The sequence below is a fragment of the Macrotis lagotis genome, chromosome X (assembly GCF_037893015.1).
Source record: "Macrotis lagotis isolate mMagLag1 chromosome X, bilby.v1.9.chrom.fasta, whole genome shotgun sequence".
NCBI classification, from domain to species: domain Eukaryota; kingdom Metazoa; phylum Chordata; class Mammalia; order Peramelemorphia; family Peramelidae; genus Macrotis; species Macrotis lagotis.
Genome location: NC_133666.1, coordinates 435,341,686 through 435,362,791, shown reverse-complemented (window position 1 = coordinate 435,362,791; position 21,106 = coordinate 435,341,686). Strand labels below are relative to the sequence as shown.

The window sequence follows — 21,106 nt, the reverse complement described above, 5'->3', positions numbered from 1 at the left end:
TCACAATTTACCTTTTGAAGGATGACTGGTTTGGAACAAACTCTGATTAAGCCCTGATGCACTAAAAACAAAAAATAATAATTCAAAAAAATTAAGGAATATTCCAAAAGATATAATTAAAATCAAGAAACAACACCATTTTGAGACATAGATTTATTTTTCAGATTCACTTGACTCATTACTTTTCAGTCAAAGAATAAGTTATATACTTTTTTTTTGTTAATGTTACTGGTCTGTTATGAGATTACTCTAAGCCCCTTGAGGGCAGAAATTCTAAATTCATCTTTTCATCTCCCTACATTCGAACAAATTGCTGTAGATATTTAATAAATTTTTGTTGTTTAGCTGATTCTATGAAATTGTAATGGATTGTTACCAAGAAAAGATTCTGTCTTACTATTATAGTGTTAGGAGTATAATCTGTTTTATAAATAATTAATGACACAAAAATTCCTAGAAGCTCCCAAACATATTTTACTTTAAAAATTTTTTTTATGTTTGTGTCTATAAATTATCTCATAATCATAAAAAAGTTAATTATTTAAAAAAAAAAGAAAATAAAAATCCTAAACTTACCCACAGTACTGATAAAATTCCAAAGGACTGGTCCTTTTTCTGCTAAGGCGAGGAAAACTTTTACTATAGCTCGGCAACAAATGGCTTGCATTTTAATACTATACTGTGGAAAACTGTCTATTTGCACCACTATTAGACGCTCAAGAACTGGAGTATAGACCTCAGGAACCTACAAGAAATAGAGGAATCACAGCTATTAAGTAACTTAAAAGTTAAATAAAATAATTGGCTATAGCCAAATAATTCAGATTGTAAATTAAGATAGGATTAACCAGATATAATTCTTATTCTGCTAGGTTTTATTTGTGTCATTGTGTTATTAAAAGCAAAATGAATGTTTTTGACATGACTTACTCTACTGAAAGAATTAATTCTCTTTAAAGATAAACAGGAAATTTATTAAAACTGCTTAGTGGACACATGATGGTTGTATTCATTTTTCTACTTGGATTAAGAAGGCATGACCAAAAATCAACAACAATAAATATTTCACTTACTGTATCAAGATGAAGTAAGATGCTTGCAATAGATTGGATAAAACTTGGCAGTTGGTACATGTTATCCTCTACAGTATCTGTCTCAGTAAGGAACATTTGTTTACAGCGCTGAATGAGCTCAATATACATGAAGTCAACATCCTTTGCATTTATAGCTTTACAAGGCTTTAATGATAGTAAAAACAAAGTGTTATTATTTATTAACCTCACTATATTCTTGGTAGCTACAATATTTAATTTACAATATGAAATTCTGAAACATTACCATTCCCTAAAGATTGCCAAATTTAGTAATACAAGAAAAAGCCTCACATTTAAAATCAGTTAGTTCTTATTGATGATGCACTTCCAAGATGGTTTATGAGAATTCTCTATTTAGCACTACTGAAAATCTGAATATTTTAGAATAAGGTCTACTTTCTAATCACTCAGCTTTATTTCTATTATCTCTCTTGAATTTTTTTTTAGGTTTTTTTTTTGTTGTTTTTTTGTTTTTGCAAGGCAATGGGGTTAAGTGGCTCGCCCAAGGCCACACAACTAGGTAATGATTAAGTGTCTGAGGCCAGATTTGAACTCAGGTACTCCTGACTCCAGGGCCAGTGCTCTATCCACTAAGCCACCTAGCTGCCCCTTCTCTTGAATTTTTTCTATCACAAATGTCATAATGACAAAACTATTACTTTAAAAAAAAAGTCAAATATTTGAGCAGCTATAGTTCTTCCTACATGTCTACCATTATGAAACAAAGTTAAAGTAAGGTAAAGTCAGTGAGGCATACTCCTGCAAACAGCCCATATCCACGAATGGCAATAGATAACTCCTTGCTACTTGAATCCACATTTCTGATGATTCCATAGAACTGTTCTGTGAAGTACCGAAGTGTGCTCTTGTGTGCTTCTGCATCTTTGGTCACCATTAAAGAAACCTGAAATTAAATAAATAACCGGTTATATTTTTCAATTGGAATGGTATATCAACTCCAAACAAAAATTGCATATTAAAAATGTATAATTGTATTCATATTTATTTTCTAAGTGCTGCATTGTTATTATATTTCTTCATTCCTGAATTGTAATCATAGAATTGTAAAAATTTAGATGTAAAAGTGACCTAAAAACATCATCTAGTCTATCCCTTAAAGTCCCCTTTACAATAATCCTCAACAAGTAGGCTTATATGAAGACTCTCAAAGACAGAGATCTCACTACCTCTATAAAAACTCACTGTGGTTTTGGATAGCACTAAACATATTTATGTACATTAAAATAAAATCAGTTTCCCTAAAATTTCTACTTGCTACCCTTAGCTAAATAAAAAAGGACTGGTTTCTCTTCCACAGGACAACCATTCAATATTTAACAATAATTCTTATGTAAGCTCCCTAAGTCTTCTTTTCTCTAAGAGAAGTATCCCCAAAACATGAACTGATCCTTATATACTATAATTATCTCAAAAGGAATCTCAATAAAATTGAAAAGATCTGTGACTACTGGCATAGTACTCTCTCCACTTATAGAAACTATAACCTCTCTATACCTTAGTAGATTGATCTTTGTAAGTTGCTGTAATGGATGAGAAAGCCTCTCTGAACTTGGGCTGATCATCAGGTGACAGGCATAATTCATCAATAGCCTTAAAACTGAAACATTTTCAGGTTGAGGGGGCAGCTAGGTGGTGAAGTAGATAGCACTGGTCCTGGACTCAGGAGGACTTGAATTCAAACCTGGCCTCAGATAAGTGTGACCTTGGGCAAGTCACTTAACCCCAGAGCCTTGCAAAAAACAAAAAGAAAAAAAAATTTCCAGGTTGATCTATATTTGTGCTCATCAGCTTCCAAAAACCCAGGATAATCTTCATGCTGCAATTAAAGCATCAGAAAAAGGGTTCAGTGGAGGAACTACACTTTAAATCTTTTATTAATTGATGGGAGTCATAGGCAAGCAGATTCCAGCTCACTATAAATACCCTTCTTTAGAGCTATTCAAAAACAGAATAGATTGTCTAAAGAGGCAGTGAATTCCCTTCCACTAAGGGTCTTTAAACAGAGGCTTAATAACTATTTGGTGGGAAATGCTAAGAAACATGTATTCATTACATTTCATTAAGGGTTGCACTATGACCTTTCCCACTCAGCTTCTATGATAGAAACGTAGAGAGAGAGGTAAGATAAGGGAGAAAAAAAGCAGTTTTCATGGAGAGGAATAATGGGGGTGATTAAGGTGCAGGTGGGGGACACAGATGAAGAGACATGGCATTCTGGGCTTTAGGACAGGCCTGAATGAAGAATTAACCAACAGCCTCAGACTCAGGACCAGGTTCACTCAAGTATATTGAGGGTCAATTCCATTAACTTCCAAATGACTTGACCACTGCAAGCCTCAAACCCTGAGATCTTGTTTGTTCTTCCAGAGAAGACTGATGACAACAGGGTCCTATGCTTTCACTTATGCCCTAGTTCTCATCTCTCAGCTTCTTCTCCTTTGGCTGCTGTCAGATGCTGACACCTGATTCACTACTACTATGAATTCAAGTCCAATATTACTCACACCCCCATATAAGATAGATGATAATAAAGGAAATAAGCTTGTTCCACTAAAATCAAAGAAGAGATGAAGCAAGCAACCCCTATCAAGTCAATGTACATTACAACTTCTTTTCCATTCTTGAAATTTCACAATCCTGGGCACTAGGAGAATGAAAGAAGAAACACTCACTTCTGAGATAAAGGGTCAACTACCTGAGGATAAACAGTTTGAGGGGCATCCCATCTGAACTCTTCAGTTCCAGACTCCTTTGATTTCATTACTATATTATATCCAACCCCATGTTACACTCATACTTCAGACCTTATCCTTCATTCCAGAAGGAGGGGGAAGGGGAGGGAGGGAGGATTCCTCTCTTCCCATCAATTATGGTCCTTAGTAAGGGACTCTGACACCACCCAGACTGGAGCTTAATTTCTTTCTAAAGTAATTATAAAAAGAGAAGTTGAAGTTTCAGTACCTGTTTGAGGAAGGAATCCAAGGCTGAATGTGCAGTTTTCTTCAATTCTGCATTAGTATGACCACACCACTTGGACATTATCTCATATAAGGAAATGTAGTTGTCCAGAAGGCAGGTGCTAAACTGAGATGCATGTAAGGTAAATAAGCGCAAACCAGCTGCATTTGGAGGGAAAATGCAAATGTTATTTAAAATTAGGGAGAAATGTAAACTACTATACCAAAAAAACTACACAGGAGACTTGTGGCCCTAGTACTTCTTAGTTTTTTTGGATTTTTTTAACCAGGAGAGTTCCAGGGAGGATATGTCTCAGTCCATATAGACTAGCACCTGCTCTGGCAACTCAGTCTCAGAGAATACTCTCTCCTGGGATCCTTTAAGGTGCAGTGATTCATCCAGCCATGCATACTTAAGAGCGGCTCTCTAGTCACTACACAAGGTTGAATTTCTTTAATTTGTAGGGTCACTTCAAGCTTTTATAGGCTCAGAAAACAATTAATGGAAATACTAAATACTCTCAAAGAGAAAATCTAAAAGTAAAAATCAATGTGCTTCTAAGTTTAAGTGATGAGAACTCAGAAACACCTCAATCATTGAGAATATGATTTTTTGACACTGCTACCATCTCACCTACTTCATTCATGAAAGTATAACCCAAAAGTTGCAAAAAGACTTAAATTGGTAAAGGTCAATTTATAATTCAATGAAAATAAGAATCTTACCTAAAGGCACAGCATATCTCTTCAGATCAACCTATTTAAAATAAAAGATATGTCATGAAGGTACCTTTTTCAACAACAATTAATTTAAATAATACAAAGTTATCAAAGTAACCTTAAATATCCTCCTACCTGAGGACTGATAGCCTTCACTGCAAAATCAAAAATCTCCTTTGACATTTGAGGATCTAAAAAAAAAAAAAAAAAAATCAAGAGAAAAATCTGTGCCCAAACTACGAACTACAAATAGTATTTAATTTCTTTTATCTATTAATTTCAAACTAAATTAACTAAATATAAAAGCAGCATTATCATAACTTTAGTTATTGGGTTTTTAATGAGCACTTATTTATATTTATTATTTATTGCAGTTATTTATCATAGCACAAGAGGCCTTGACTGAAGTGATGCTAGCTCCATCTCCTTAGTGGAGAATCTCAAAGATATTCTTAAGGCAAACAAAAGAATCAAGGATCTCATGCCTATATTGTTACCACAAGGAGAGTCATACTTCAAATGTCATCAGCAAACAGAAAGCTATTATTAAACAGCTCTGAACTCTGAAATTGCCCTTTCTGATCACATTCTTCCCAACTCCACTCTCTGTCTTCACCCTGATTCTCAGTGCCTTCTCCAGATTCACTTTCCTACCTTCAGTCTCAATCCTAGAGGTGAGCAGCTGAACTATAAGGGTCTTCAACCCTTGAATCCCCTGACCCATCACTGATTGCCTTGCCAAATTCCAAGCTTGATTTATCTCTTCCATCCACTGTCTCCATTCCTATCCTATATGCTGTAAAAAAAACCTCACAGAACAACAAATGAGTCTACTATAAATATTACTTCATTTCAACAAACAGCTGTTGCAAAGTAATCTTTTCATTCTTTCCTGAATGAATTCCGCATTTCTTTACAGAATCAATTAAAATTCTTCTCTCAAATACTCTCTACCTCCCTATCCCCAAGGATGGGAACTTCTCATAATTTACTGAGAAAAATAAAGGTTATTCACCATAATCCTCCTACTTCTCTTCTGATGAAGAGATGGTCCTACTTCCCAAATTTTTCACTTGTGCTCCTAATTTTATTCCCCTCTTATCACTGTCTCCCTTTCATCTTCATTCTCTCCTTTTATCTACTGGTTCCTTTGCCCCCTGCCTACATACAGACCAGAAAAAGAAAAAAAAGACCCTACCTTCCCTTCTGGTTATTATCCTTTATCTCTTCTAACATCTGAAATTTCTACAAGTATCTACACTGAGCAATACTTTGCAATTAGTTTATAACTACACCACAAGACTCAAAGTTTCCTTGTCAAAGATCTTTTAATTGCTAAATTCAATATATTCTTTTAGTCCTAATCCTCTCTGTAATCTCTGCAGCTGCTGACCCTACTTACCATCCCCTCTTTTGAAATGAATAAGCTCTACCAGTAGAAAGACAGCGTCTGCCACACTGCCCCCTCTTCTTGATAGTCTTCCTATTTAACTGAGAGCACCTTCTGAGTTTTTTATTCTGGACTACCATCCATTTTGCATACCTTACCAATGTGGTAACTCCTCTCCCTAGCTTCCATTCCAACCACTTCCCTCCCATTCTATCCTAGGACCTGCATTTCTCTCTCTCTCTCTACAGTCTCTATGTGGTTTCCATTTCTACACAAATAATTCCTTAATACACACACACACACACACACACACACACCCTAACTCCTTTCCTCAATGGCAGTCCCACATTACAACTGTCTGGTGGATGTTCTACCAGCATAAAAAAATTGACAAGTCCACAACAGACTTTAGTGTCTTTTGCCAAAACCCACCAATCCTACAATATTCTCTATTTCTACTGAGGATGCCACAACCCCTCCAGTTACCCATTTTTGCAACAGCAAAGTTATCCTTGATTCTTCTCCCTTCCTAACATTCCATATATCTAATTACCTGCCAAGTTGCATTGATTTTATTTCCACTTCTCTTAAAACATCCCTCCTTTGTACTTACTTAGGCAGTATTCTAGTGCAAGTCCACATCCCCTTTCATGAGGACTATTATAATAGCCTTCTAATTGGTCTCCTAGGTTTCCACCTCTTTTCTTTTCCAATTCATCTACCACATAGCTACCAAAATGGTCTGAGACACTACTCCAAAATTTCCAGTGTTCTCTATATATGTTAAGAGTGACTACAAAATATTTAATCTGGCACTTAAAGTCTTCTACAATCTGTCTACAATTTATCTTCATGACTTTTTTTCATTTTACTCACTCTAGGTTCAAGTCAAATTGGACTGTCAGCCAACTACTGGCCAACTTAATATTCCATCATCTGTCCCACTGCCTTTGGAAATTGTTTTCCCAAGGAATATAGTTGTAAGAATGACTTTGAGTAAACAAGTTATTTTGACTATTAAAAATGCCCAAAGTAAGCACAAAGAACCTATGAAGAAAGATGCTATCTGCTTCCAGATAAAGAACTGATAAATAGTATGTTTGGAAAATTTCAGAAGAGTGTGTGTGTGTGTGTGTGTGTGTGTGTGTGTGTGTACACACATATACATTTGTTCATAGGTATCTATGTGTTTGTATACATATGTATATATATATAAATGTGTGTGGAATATCTGTCTAATGGTAGACATCTCTAGGCTATGGTGTGGGGGATGGAAAAAATTTACATGATAATTTTGATGTATACTTGAAAAAATTAGCAACTTGTGAATGGCAGATCTGCAGTTTCAAGTATAATTTTTTTTTATTGTACTATGTACTACTTGTTTTATTTCATAAATTTAAAATAAAATACACTCCCTTCATTTCTACCTCTTAGAAATCTTAGCTACTTGTATCAGGACTCAGCTTAAGTGACACTTCTCATATAAAACCTTTTCTCAACTCCTTCCTCCATTTCATTTCCCCACCCCACCCCATCATTTTTTCTCCTTTTTCAAATTACCTTCTATTTATTTACTTACCTGTACACAGGTTGTATTCCCACTGACTCCCTCCCCCAATTCCTAATGCTTTGTGAGACATGGACTATTTTCTCTCCTCTTTTGGTATCTTCAGCACCTTGCACATAGTAGTGACTGAACTAGTATTCAACTGAATGACATACCTTCATCCATAGATTTGGAGAAATTATACATAAGTGAAGACAGTCCCTTCAGACATCCTGCCACCACAGGGAATCTGGGCTCTCTGGTTGTTGATGTCATCTGGAAGCAAGATTTTAAAAATTTAATACTATAATGTAACCCTGTTATTGAAAAACAGCTTGCTCAAATTTTATGGTTTCCAGGAGGGGAGTCAAGATGGCAGAATGGAGGCAGGAACTCCTGCAAGCTCTCCCTCAAACCACTCCAATTATCTTTAAATAATGACTCTAACCAAATTCTAGAGTGGCAGAACCCACAAAAAATTGAGGGAAACAAATTTCCAATCCAAGACAATTTGAAATATCTGCAGGAAAGGTCTGTCACATCAAGGTTAGAAAAGGCCTGAAGCACAATCCAGCCTTGATGAAGCACACAAGCTCCAGCCATCCACACCAGAATTTTCACACTATCCTTCCCAATTGTCCTTGGCAATCCCTGGGCCGAGAGGTCTAGAAACTGTCACAGCTTCCATGGACTCATACACTCCCGGGGACCCATGTGCCCTGTGGGTTGTTCCTAGATAGCCAGTTGAAGCCTCAGTGCAGACCTGGAGACCAGGAGCAGGCCTGGGTAGATATCCAGCAAGGAGTCAGTCAGCAGCTGTTTCCAGAGCATTCAGCCCATGGATGGTATGGGGGTCAGGGAGACTGTGGAGGTCTCTCTACTATCTATCCCTGCAGGACTCTCTGGTTTTGCCCATACTCAGATCCAGGTCACAGTCTGGGCCCCAGTCTCAGGAAAAAAACTTTCCTGCCATAGTGGAGCAGGGCCCCTCCTCACAGTTCCAGGGCAGAGGGGAGTCTTGTGGTTGTCCACAGACCAGAGCACAGGCCAGGAGAGCAATCTGAGCCTCTTTTAAGACCTTGGAGGAATTTAAGTCACTGGACATCCCTGAAAACAACTGCAAAAATCCTCAAAGGCTTGGGACAGTGCATCCTCCACCCTCGAAAGAGAGGCCAACATTAACAGAGTTAAAATCAAGTCACAGACTGGGGAAATGAGCAAATAACAGAAGAAAAAAAATCCAACCATAGACAATTACTTTAATCCCACAGAACATCAAAATACATACTCAAAAGATGTCAAAATCAAAGCTTCTGCAAAGCCCCCAAGAAAAATATGAATTGGTCTCAGGATGTGGAAAAACTTTAAAAAGATTTTGAAAATCAAGTAAGGGAGTTAGAAGAAAAACTGGGAGAAAAAATGAGTAATGAGGGAAAAACATGAAAACCAAGTCATCAATTTGGTAAAGGAGATACAAAGAAATAATGAAGAAAATAGCATCTTAAAAACTAGTTTAAGTCAAATGGAAAAAGCAATCCAAAAGGTCAATGAGGAGAAGAATCCTTAAAAAGTAGAATGAGCCAGATGGAAAAGGAGATAAGAAAGTTTGCTGAAGAAAATAATTCCCTCAAATGTAGAATGGAGCTAAGGGAAGTGGATGACTTTTGTGGGAAATCAAGAAACAACAAAACAAAAACAAAACAATGAAAAACTAGAAGAAAATGTGAAATATCTCACTGGAAAAACAACTAATCTTGAAAACAAATGTGGGAGGGATAGTTTAAACATTATTGAAAATAATGACCAAAAACAAAACCCCCCAAAAAACCTAGACTTCATTTTCAAGAAATAATGCAGGAAAATTGCCCTGAAATCCTAGAAGCAGAGGGTAAAATAGAAATTGAAAGAATCCACCGATCACATCCTGAAAGAGATCCCAAAATGAACACTGCCAGGAATATTAAGAGTCAAATTTCAGCACTCCCAAGTCAAGGAGAAAATATTACAAGCAGCTAGAAAGAAACAATTCAAATATTATGTAGCAAAAATCAGGATAACACAAGATTTGGTAGCTTCTACACTAAGGGCTTGTAAGATTTGGAATATGATATTCCAGAAAGCAAAAGAGCTTGGATTACAACCAAGAATCAACTGCTCAACAAAACTGAATGTCCTCTTTCGGGGGGGGGGGGGGGGGGGGGGGGGGGGGGATGAACATTCAATGAAATAGGGGATTTTCAAACTTTCCTGATGAACTAACCAGAGCTGAACAGGTGAAGCAAAGAGAGAGAAGGTAGATAACAGTAAATTAGGAGAGACTTAATGATGTTGAAATACTTGTATTCCTGCATGGGAAGATAATACTGGTAATTCATAGGAACCTTCTCATCTGTTAGGGCTTAGAAGGTTAGAAGTTAACATATATAGTTAAGAAAGAGCATATAGAGACAAGGCACAGGAGGGAACTGAACGTAAACACATAATATATTATAAAGAGGGAGGCAATGGATGAAAATGAATGTACTGAGAAGGGAAAGGTGAGCTAGAATGGGCTAAGGTATTTCCCATAAAAGAGGCAAAAGAAAAGTTTTTGCAATGGAGTTGAAGAAGGAGAAAGCAAGGGGAAATGAGAGAGCCTTCACTCTCATCGAACGTGGCTCAGAGAGGGAACAACATACAAACTCAATAGGGTAGAGAAATCTATCTTACCTGAGAGGAAAGGAATGGGAGAAAAGGAACAGGGGGTGGGAGGTGTAAGTGGGATGAGAGGGAAGATTGTGGGAGAGGATGATCAGATACAACATCTTTCTGAGGAAGGACAGGTTGAAAGGAAAGACAATATAATAAATGGTGTGGAGGAATAGGATAAAGTGAAATAGTAACTGTGGGAAAAAATATTGAAGCAACTCTTCTGATGGACTTGTGATAAAGAATACTATCCATCCCAAAGACAGAATAGAAGGTGTCTGAATACAAACTGAAGCATACTATTCCCCCCCCCACTTTATTTTTTTTGAGATTTATCTTTCATGGTGGGGAGGGGTGTCGGGGGGGAAGATTATGTTTACTTTTACAACATGACTATTATAGTGATGTGTTTCATAGCTACCCATTTTTAACCTACACCAAGTAACTGGCTTGCTCAATGAGGGAGTGGGTGTGAGAAAGGCAGAGAATTTGGAACTCAAGGTTTTGGAAGCAAATGCTGAAATTTGCTTTTTCATGTAGCTGGGGTAAAAAAAATATAAAAATAAAAATAATATAAAATGAAATTTTAAAAGTTTCATGGTTTATCGTGTCTTACCTGGGTTTTTAGTTCACCCAAGAAAGCACGAAAGAGTTTTTCTGAGTTGTTCACCATCACACTAGGATGTACTTCTCCTAAGACACCCAGGAGCTCGTATATCTTTTCTAATACTGAAGAACAAAATTCAAAATTAAAGTACATTTAAATACACTGGTAACAAAAAATGTAAATTCAAAAAAGTGAGTCAAAAAATAAATTCAGTTTTACCCTAATAATAAAACTACATAAGGTATACAAACACACTTAGCTTGACACACTAGATTTATTCCTAAAAATTATTTATCCAAATTAATTTTAAAAGCCCTGAGAAGTTTGTTAAAGGAATTGTTTAACTATCCCCAAAAACAATCATTTCTTTTTTTGTTTGTTTACCCAAAGCAATGGGGTTCAGTGACTTGCCCAAGGTCATATAGCTAGGTAATTATTAAATGTTTTAGGGGCGGCTAGGTGGTGCAGTGGATAGAGCACCAGCCCTAGAGTCAGGAGTATCTGAGTTCAAAATAATTACCCAACTGTGTGGCCTTGGGCAAGCCACTTAATCCCATTTGCCTTACAAAAACCAGAAAAAAAAATTAAATGTTTTAGGCCAAATTTGAATTCAGGTCCTCCTGACTCCAGGCTGGTGTTCTATTCACGGCACCACCTAACTGCCCCAAAGGACAATCATTAAAAAGTGAACAATTATTCCTTAACAAATTACTTATAAAATTCAATTTTATAAACCTGTTTTGCGCAAAATGAACAGATTTTTTAAATTACAAGCTTCTTAACATGGAATGTACACACATATAAATATATATAGTCACATATATAAGCATACACACACACACACACACACACACACACACACACACACACACACACACATCTTTTTAATGGTTACTACAGCTAATTAGAGATGTATCTTAAACTCAGTAAGAAAAAAAGTCTCTCACCTGTATCTGCTATTCTTGTTTTCAAAGCAAGTTCTCCATAGAATTTGTTAAAGAGTTCTCCAAGTTGGAATTCCTCCAAATATCTAGAGCTTCGCAAAGTTTTGAGCAACTGAGGATACATAAAATAGCACTCAAGAAAAAAATGGAAAATAAAAAGTAGACCATGATTTAATCAAGTGGTAAAGAATGGTATGGCTCTAAGGAGGGACTAGAGATACAGGATGACATCACAAAAAGAGCAGTTGATTTGAAGTTATGTTTGACTTGTTATTTTCTTGCTGGATACATTAGAAAGATTCTATAATCACAGATTTAGAGCTGGAAGAGAACTTATCAGTCCACCTAGTCTAATTTCTTCTAAATCTTATAGATAAGGATACAAAAATCAGTTAAGTCATTAGTTTAGTGACTTGCCCAAAGTAACACAAGTTAATTAGTAGCAAAGCTAGATTTAATTTTTTTTGTTTTGTTTTTTTGATTTTTGCAAGGCAAATGGGGTTAAGTGGCTTGCCCAAGGCCACACAGCTAGGTAATTATTAAGTGTCTGAGACCGCATTTGAACCCAGGTACTCCTGACTCCAAGGCCAGTGCTTTATCCACTACGCCACCTAGCTGCCCCTAAAGCTAGATTTTAAAATAAGATCCTAAGGTTCTAAATTCAGTGCTGGGTACTCAAGTGACTTAATCTCCTGGAGCCGCCATATCTATAAAATAAAGGTAAGAATACACATTACCCCAGAGGAAGTTCATATTCAATGATAACTCAAGTAATTCAAAATTTTTTCTTAAGTATCTATTATGTTCAAATATCTAAGACCAAAGCAGACCTCCCAAAAAGATGCAGATGAAAGCAGAATCCCCCTCCCTTTCCAGAGGTAGTCATGGGAAAAGAAGTGGATTTGAAGTCAAAGGTTCAAATTCTGGTTCTGCCACAGAATACCCACATGATTTTGAACAAGTCACAACCTCTGAGCTTGTAGACTCTACTTTCTGAACCTATAACCTATAATCCTATAATAAAAGAATTGGATCTGATGATTGAAAATCTTGACCGGCTTTAATTCTATGATCCTCACAGATCACAATGAAATTAATGAATCCTCTTCAGAGCTCTCAGGTATATTAAATCAACTTTCACTTGCAGAAAGGAAAAGAAAAGATAAGATATAATAACTGTTTTATTCCCTTTTTTACCTGTTCCTTTACTCCACTAAGACTCAGCTCTTATACCTCCTGTTCTAAGGAAAGTTTTGGAAGACAAGCTATCAAGTTGCTGAGGAATGGAAGTTGGGAGAATGGAAATATTTTCTTAATTTAATTTTAATTTGGTTTGCAATGCCTCTAAGCCAAAAAAAAAAAAATCCAAAAATTTTCTACTTCATATATTACACAAACACACACACGTGATATAATAGTAATATTCTTGCAAATAAAAGAATTACCTCAATAAGAAGTTCCAGGGCTGGAATCTTACATTTTGCAGCTTTATCTTTTGTGTAAACACTGGTACATAAATTCTAGATTTAAAATGAGACACCAAAACTATCAACAAGCTGGAAGAATTAAGATTCAGTGATGACTCAAATTAGATAACAAAGAAAAGTAACATGAATTTACATTATGAATATACTGTTTACAACTAAAAAGTTGTATTTTGACATCCAGAAAATGAAGCTCACATGAAACAACAATTGTTCCTTGGTGCCACTGTGAAAAACAAAATACTAGACTAGATGGAAGAGTCTGAACTATTACAGAACTATGTACTTTTCTATCAGATTATTTTCTGATCTAGTTAATGAACAAAAGCATTTTAGGATTTTAAAAACACAAGCACACACCCACATGTACACATATGTCATATTTATATGTCCTATTTATTATACCTCCTATTTCATATGTATAAAATCATATTCAATATATCTTCAATTATAAAATAATAAAAATATCAAAGAAAAACTAAAAAAATGGCATGGTCACTGAATTTTTAATATAACACACCTGAGGAAATTCAACAATCAGAATACAAAAATGTAGCAAAAGTAAATTATGTTATAGTAGTTTCTTAGAAAATAAAATAATTTAAAATAGAGGGCAAATTTCAACCATAATTTTTTTTTCTTACCTTAATTCCAAGAGAATAAGGCTCAATTTTCTGGCCAATTTTTTCTAAAAACACGCATAAAAATTTTAAAGCTTCTTCTCTACAATCCCGAAACTAGAATAAAAATATTTGCATTTATTTTAAAATGGAAAATTAAAAGCTTTTCCAATTTTGATAAATACATTAAAAAGACAAAATAATTTTTAACTTACTTCTTCAATGTTTAGAGATTCTCGAATAAATATAAGTAAACCAAAGTCCTTGGAAAAAATTAATGAAGTCTGTAAGGCTGCACAAAAAAAAACATAGTAGTTTAAAAAGTTCCTAGGAAGTACTTTGTAAATCATATACCTAATCTCAAAAGCCATTAGTATATTAGCATTAAAGAAAGGCTAGAAAGGGCCAAAAACTAATCCTGGTCAAATCACTTAATATTTTTGCAACCAAATTACAAAGATGAATTTATGTAGTTCTAAATAAAGATGATTAATATAAAATCAAAAAAATAAATAAAATCAATGACCAATATTAGAAGAGTTATGGGAAAACAAGTATAATCATATAATTGGTAGAGTTATGAAATAACTTAGCCAATCGAGAAAGTAATTTGTACTATGCCCAAAAAAAACTCTTACAAAAACTGGGCTTCCCTAGAAGTACTGATACTAGTCTATATCTTAGAGAAGAAAAGAACTTATATATATAAAAAATATTAATAGCAAAGAACTGGAAACCATGGGGATTCCCATCAATTGTGGAACGGTTGGACAAATTATAATGTATGAACATGAAGGGCGACTACAGTGCTGTAAAGAAATAGTTTCAGAATAACCTGAAAATTAAATGAACTGATTACAATGTTAAATGAGCAGAACCAAGAAAACAAATCATACTTTAACTATTATATAAGAGACAAACTACTTTGAAAGACTTAGGAACTTTGATCAATGTAATAATGATCAACCATAATTCTGACTCATTTGGCCACACACATTCTCCAGATAAAACACTCAGAGCATTTTTTTGGACATGACTAATTTGGAATATTCTGCTTGACTATTCATGATTATAATAGTTTTTGTTTTTCTTGTTTTCTCAATGAGAAAGGAGAAGGGAGAGAATTCAAAGCTGAAAAACAAAACAATTGAAAAAAACCTAATATAAACTCAAACTAAGGCTGATACACAATGATAACAAAAGGAAGAAATTAAATGTATTTTATTATACTTATTCAACATTAAAAAAATTTTTTGTTTTTTTTTAATAAGGAATGTGCAAATAATTTCCTTAGAGACATCTTGGGAGGGAAGGAATGTCAAACCAGTTTGAGTAAACAAGCCTTCTCTAGACACCAAGGTGAGTGACCCAAGGATAGATGAGGTATCATGACAACAGGCTATATATCATATAAAATCACAGGCCATTCTTACTTTTGCCTAAAGAATGTAAAAGGTTTACTAACTTCACCTCAAATACAAATCAGGATGGCATTAGAGATAAAATTTGATTGGAGACATCATTAGAACAGGACAATTCGGAGGAGAAAAGTCCTTCTTCTATATGTACTTTGTAACTGAGTCTCTGCACCTGACAGTCTTAGAAAATTGCTGAGAACATTTACAGCAGGGGTGGGGGAATATTTTTTCTGCCAAGGGCAAAACTTAAAAATTAGCCTGTAATATTTTGTCAAATATTTAATCACTTCACCCCCAAAAGCTCCTTGATTTATTGAATTTCAAGTCCAGTCTGCAGTTGTCTTAGCCACATCAAATGATTTCTCAGGCCTTAAACTGGGTTGGATATCCCCAACCCTGATTTTGAGGGGTGTGAGAGGTCCAGGGTCAGGCAGAACTTGAACTCAGGGCTTCCTGTCTCTCAGGGCATTTTTAAATGTAAAAAATATGAAATTAAATTACTTAGCTGTCTCTTACTTTTTACATTAAAGTTTTCATATTCATATACACTTTTTTTTTAGGTTTTTGCAAGGCAATGGGGTTAAGTGGCTTGCCCAAGGCCACACAGGTAATTATTAAGTGTCTGAGGCCACATTTGAAGGTACTCCTGACTCCAGGGCCAGCGCTCTATTCACTGTGCCACCTAGCTGCCCCCATATACACTTTCATTGAAGTTCATAAATTTTATTAAACATAGGAAACTATTTAAGGTGTCTGGCAGGTGTCCTTACCATCCATCTACTTTGAAGGCCAGCTATGACACAATGTCCATAATATAAGGTGCTGAACTTATTCAGCAATTTTTTATTTTAGATTTTTTGCAAGGTAATGGTTAAGGTGGCTTGCCCAAGACCACACAGCTAAGTAATTATTAATGTCTGAGGCCAAATTTGAACTCAGGTCCTCCTGACTTCAGGGCCAGTGCTCTATTTAAATCTTAGTGAAGCAGTAGCTTCAGTGTAAAAAAAATAGAAGAAAATTCTAAAAATTAATAAAATAAAAACAAAACAACCTAAAGAGCTTCAGTCCTCTCCTTCCAAGAAGAACTGTACCAAAATCAGGCTAGAATCCTCTGGAGAAACAAACTTCACAAGTTTGGAATTTCACAAGCTCCTTATTTATAACAAATATGACAAAAAATTCCTTATAGCTAAAACCATATCTTTTCTATAAACATGGTGAATAGTTTAACAGATCTCATATAATTTTACAAATCCAAAGAGTCATTAAATTTCCCAGATTAAATCTCAATCACAACAAAGCAACATTTTTGCATTAATCCAATTCTCTAGTCCTTTAATTAGCTATGTTCAGAATTTCACTAATGTGTAACATTGTACAAGGAAAATTAAACCCATGAAACTATTTTGTTTTGCTACTTTGTTAGCAAAAATGATCTATGAATACAAAAATTTTTTTTTAATTTGAAACCTAAAGTTAATTTCTTTCATCTAATAGAGTACTCTCCTAAAGAATAGGATTACATCATTAATGAAGCATCTTAATGAAAACAACGGAATCTACTTTAGTCTTGCTGGCCATCCAGACCAATCTACAGTTGAAGAAAATTTTTCCTGCCACAATCTGACAAGTAGTCACCCACCCAGGCTTTCTTGAGGATCTCAAATGGTTTAATCTACTTGTGGATATTTCAATTATTCAGCCCCCTATCTGGCCAAAGTCTAAATTTGCTTTTTACAACTCTCCCTTGTTTCTAATTCTTCCTTCTAGGGTCAAGCAGAATAATTAAGTCTAATCTTTCTTCAATGTAACATCACTTCAAACACTTGAAAACAACCATTCCTTCTCCAAGGTGAACATTCCAAGTTCCTTTACCCAATCCTCACCCGGCCTAAACTCAAGGCCTAGTCCCAATTCATTAATGACCTTGCCAAAATAGACTCCCAAAACTAAAACATGTACTGACAGCCAGAGGTGGGTTGACCTCCCTATTAGTGGAGATGGTGCTTCTCAATGCATCAACCTAAGAAAGTTTATCAAGCTTTTTCACCTACTGTATCATACACAGCATATACTTAACTTGAGCAGTACATTAAAACCTCCAAATCTTTTTAAGACTAACTACAATTTAAGGACATTTCCCCTCAAATGTTAAAGAATTTAAGAGACAGTGTTTTCAGGCACAGTTCAAAGTTCTGGGGAAACAAAAGAAAGACAAAAATCAACAAAAAGGGGCTCTCTACCTTCAAGGAACCCACACTCTAGTGGGGGGAAAACGGCACTCCAACCAACACAAATAACATAAACAAGATAAATTGGAGATAATCAAGAGGGAAGGCACTAGCAATAATGGGAAACAGGAAAGACTTCTTGCAGAAGGTGGGATTTTAGCTGGGACTTGAAATCAGGGAAGGCTGGAATAAGAAGGATAGTACTGAAAATGACCAGGGTCAGAAGATGGAGTATCAGGAGACCAGTGTCACTGGATTTTACATTATGTGGTAAGGAATAAAGTAAAAGAAAACTGGAAAAGTAGATCAAGTTATGAAGGTGTTAAAAAGTCACCAAGGATTTTATACTGGATCCTTGAAGTAAAAGGGGGATACTGGAAATGATTTTTAAAAGGGTTATGAAATGTGAAGTTGTTGTTTTTTTTTTAATTTGTCTCAGTTAAACTTTATCTTATTTAATTTTGCCCACAGATCCAGCCTGTCAAGACCTTTTTTGGATCTGGCTTCTCTGGCTTTCAACATGTTACTTGCTTCATTTAGCTTTCTATCATCAGCAAATTGGATAAGCAAATATTCCATACCTTTATACAGTCCAACATTAAGAACACTTAATGGTACACAACCAAGTACAGATTCCTTGGGATAGTCTTCCATGCAAAGTTGACATGCATGACATACATTCCATGTATCTAACCATTAAGCAGTTCTATATCCACATTTCTCTACTAGTTTCTCCCTCAGAACAATCTGAGGGACTTTGTTATAACCCAGTGGACTATATTCACACGACTTTTTTTTGGACTAAGTTGGTGATTTCATGGGTATGATTTTCAAGAGTTGTCAATGGTACGGAGTGGTTAAGTGAGTTTGCCCAAATTCACAATCATGTGTCAGCAATAAACTTAAAACTCAGCTGGAAAAGTTTAAAATATAGTCCTGTGATGGACTGTGAAGTTAAAAAAAAAAACTAGTAGAGAATTACTACAACAGCCGATTGACATAATTCTGATGCTAGTATAGTTGACAAAAAAAGTTAATAAAACATTCTATTCATCCCATAACACGAATGTTTTTAGAGTCATCAAAAAATAACTGGCAAATGTATCTAAAGGTTCAAAGATAAAGATGATTGGGGGAGGAGGATAGGAGAAATACATCCTTCAGTCTAACTTGGATTTTACAAAATAATCATTCTCACTACTTCCCACTCTCTACTCCATGGTGTGGGGAAGAGCTGTCTGGCATATTTATTCAATTATAATGAATTATCATGAATTTTTAAAAATCTTGTTTTCTGGAAAATTGCATCACATCAACTGAAATCATTGGAAACAGTGCCAAATCAGAAAAACTAGAACCAGACATCACTGCTCCATATAGTCTTGCAGAGGTAAAAACACTGGCTTTAGAAACCATTAATACTGTGTTCAAATCCCAAATTTGCCCTTTGAGAAAAGTTAATCACCACACCCCCAACCTTACCTTAGGCTTTGGTGATATAAGTGGGTACTCAAATACTCAATAAACTTTAATTACCTCCAGGAGCAAAGCCGTTCACAACTTGGCTCACTCTTTTTTTTTTTTTGGTTTTTGCAAGGCAAACGGGGTTAAGTGGCTTGCCCAAGGCCACGCAGCTAGGTAACTATTAAGTGTCAGAGGCAGCATTTGAACTCAGGTCCTCCTGACTCCAGGGCCAGTGCTCTATCCACTACACCACCAAGCCGCCCCTGGCCCACTCTTCTTAAAATTTATCCTACTTCATGTTCTTCTATAACATAGTGCCAAAGGACTGGTCCTCTTCATCTAAGGGAAAACATCTGATTATCTACTCTGCTCTCCTGCTTGGATATAGTGCTTTGCATGCTGTCTCCCCAATTAGACGGGAATTCCTTGAGAAAAAGAGAATCCTGGGTGCTGATTTTTTTTTTGAGGGTTTCTCAGAACTTAAAATTTTCCTAGCACATAAAAACATTTATTTAATTATATTACTGTATCATGCTTAAACATATTATAAACAATAATAAATAATTAACATTAAGAACTCAATAGTACATGCCCCATGTATATAACTTGTATCAGGCTACTTGGGGAGGGGAGGAAGAAAAATTTGGAACTCAAACTCTTTCCAAAAAAAAAAATGTTGAAAATTGTCTTTACAGGTAACTAGGGGAAAAAAAAAGATAGAACTAATCTTTTAAAATAGTGTATGTGGGGTGGTTAGGTGGAGGAGTGGATAAAGCATCAGCCCTGGAGTCAGGAGTACCTGGGTTCAAATCCAGCCTGACACTTAATAATGACCTAGCTGCGTGGCCTTGGGAAAGCCACTTGACCCCACTGTCTTGCAAAAACCAAAAAAAAAATAATAAAATAAAATAAATCACAATCACTGATAGTTGTTTCCATATCAAAGAAATCACAGGTCCTGAAAAGAAAAAAATAAATAGGGGAAGGAAGGGAGGCTGGGATGGATAATCTCTGGGCTCCCCTTAATCTGGAGAAATACGATCCTAAGGATTCTAACTTTTAGGAGCAATCAATCTTCTTAGAAATCAATCAACATTGATAAAGGGCCTGCCAGGTGCCCGGAGCTCTGAGCACCGAGTTTCCTAAATTTGTTCTGACCAGTAGAGGGTCAAAGGGCGTCCAGGTGGCGCAGTGGGTAAAGCACCAGCTCTGGAGTCAGGAGTCCCTGGGTTCAAATCCGGCCTCAGACACTTAATAATGACCTAGCAGCGTGGCCTTGGGCAAGCCACTTAATCCCGTTTGCCTTGCAAAAAAACCCCAAAAAATTAAAAACCAAAACCAAATAGACGTCCAGCATCCCAGGGCGGATGTGAGCAACGCCCACTCTTTCCATGCCATGAGGCTTGAAGGAGTGTCGGCGCTCAAGCAGCGGCTGCGGGGGGCACAAACACGGGGGTCGGGGGGGCGGCCACGTGCCAGCAGAGCGGGAGAAGGGGTGGGGTGGGGTGCGGGGAGTCACCCAGGGCCGGACGCGGGCGCCGCGGGACCCACCCAGGGCGGCGGGGCTGCTGCAGAGCACGCCCTCCTGGCCCACCGCGCGGATGAGGTGGTAAGCGGTCAGCGCGGCGCTGCCCGGGTCCCCGCCGGACAGCAGCTCCTGCAACTGCAGCAAGGAGCCCTGCAGCCCGCCGCCGCCGCCGCCGCCGCCGCCGGAGCCAGACATGATGCCAACGCCGCCGCCGCCGCCGCCGCCGAACCGAAGAAGCCGGGAGACTGCAGAACGCGGCCCCGCGTCCGCCCGCGGCCACCCAGGGCCAATCGCGAAGCGGAAGGAGCGCGCCCGCCGGGGGGAGGGGAGGGGAGAGCGCTCGGAGCCGCCGGACGAAACCGTTCTCTCCCGAGAGCGGGGGGACAGGAAA

General features: G+C 36.8%; 1 protein-coding gene across 4 annotated transcripts in view; it reads right to left on the bottom strand.

Annotated features, from left to right (window-relative positions):
* PRKDC (protein kinase, DNA-activated, catalytic subunit) overlaps positions 1–20,910 on the bottom strand; it is a 192,623-nt gene extending 171,713 nt beyond the window's left edge. For 2 of the 4 annotated variants that reach the window (XM_074199918.1, XM_074199920.1), the window contains exons 1-14: positions 20,739–20,910; positions 14,290–14,366; positions 14,099–14,191; positions 13,416–13,490; positions 11,974–12,082; positions 11,036–11,148; positions 7,908–8,007; positions 4,928–4,983; positions 4,799–4,829; positions 4,077–4,234; positions 1,852–1,998; positions 1,074–1,238; positions 577–745; positions 12–61 (exon numbers count right to left, since the gene is read on the bottom strand). In XM_074199918.1, coding sequence (XP_074056019.1) covers positions 12–61; positions 577–745; positions 1,074–1,238; positions 1,852–1,998; positions 4,077–4,234; positions 4,799–4,829; positions 4,928–4,983; positions 7,908–8,007; positions 11,036–11,148; positions 11,974–12,082; positions 13,416–13,490; positions 14,099–14,191; positions 14,290–14,366; positions 20,739–20,910 — 1,515 coding nt within the window. Of the gene's footprint in view, positions 1–11; positions 62–576; positions 746–1,073; positions 1,239–1,851; positions 1,999–2,609; positions 2,806–4,076; positions 4,235–4,798; positions 4,830–4,927; positions 4,984–7,907; positions 8,008–11,035; positions 11,149–11,973; positions 12,083–13,415; positions 13,491–14,098; positions 14,192–14,289; positions 20,634–20,738 lie in introns of those variants that run through there. The other 2 variants (XM_074199922.1, XM_074199921.1) reach the window with 2 other exon arrangements.
* Between the last annotated feature and the right edge of the window lie 196 nt (positions 20,911–21,106).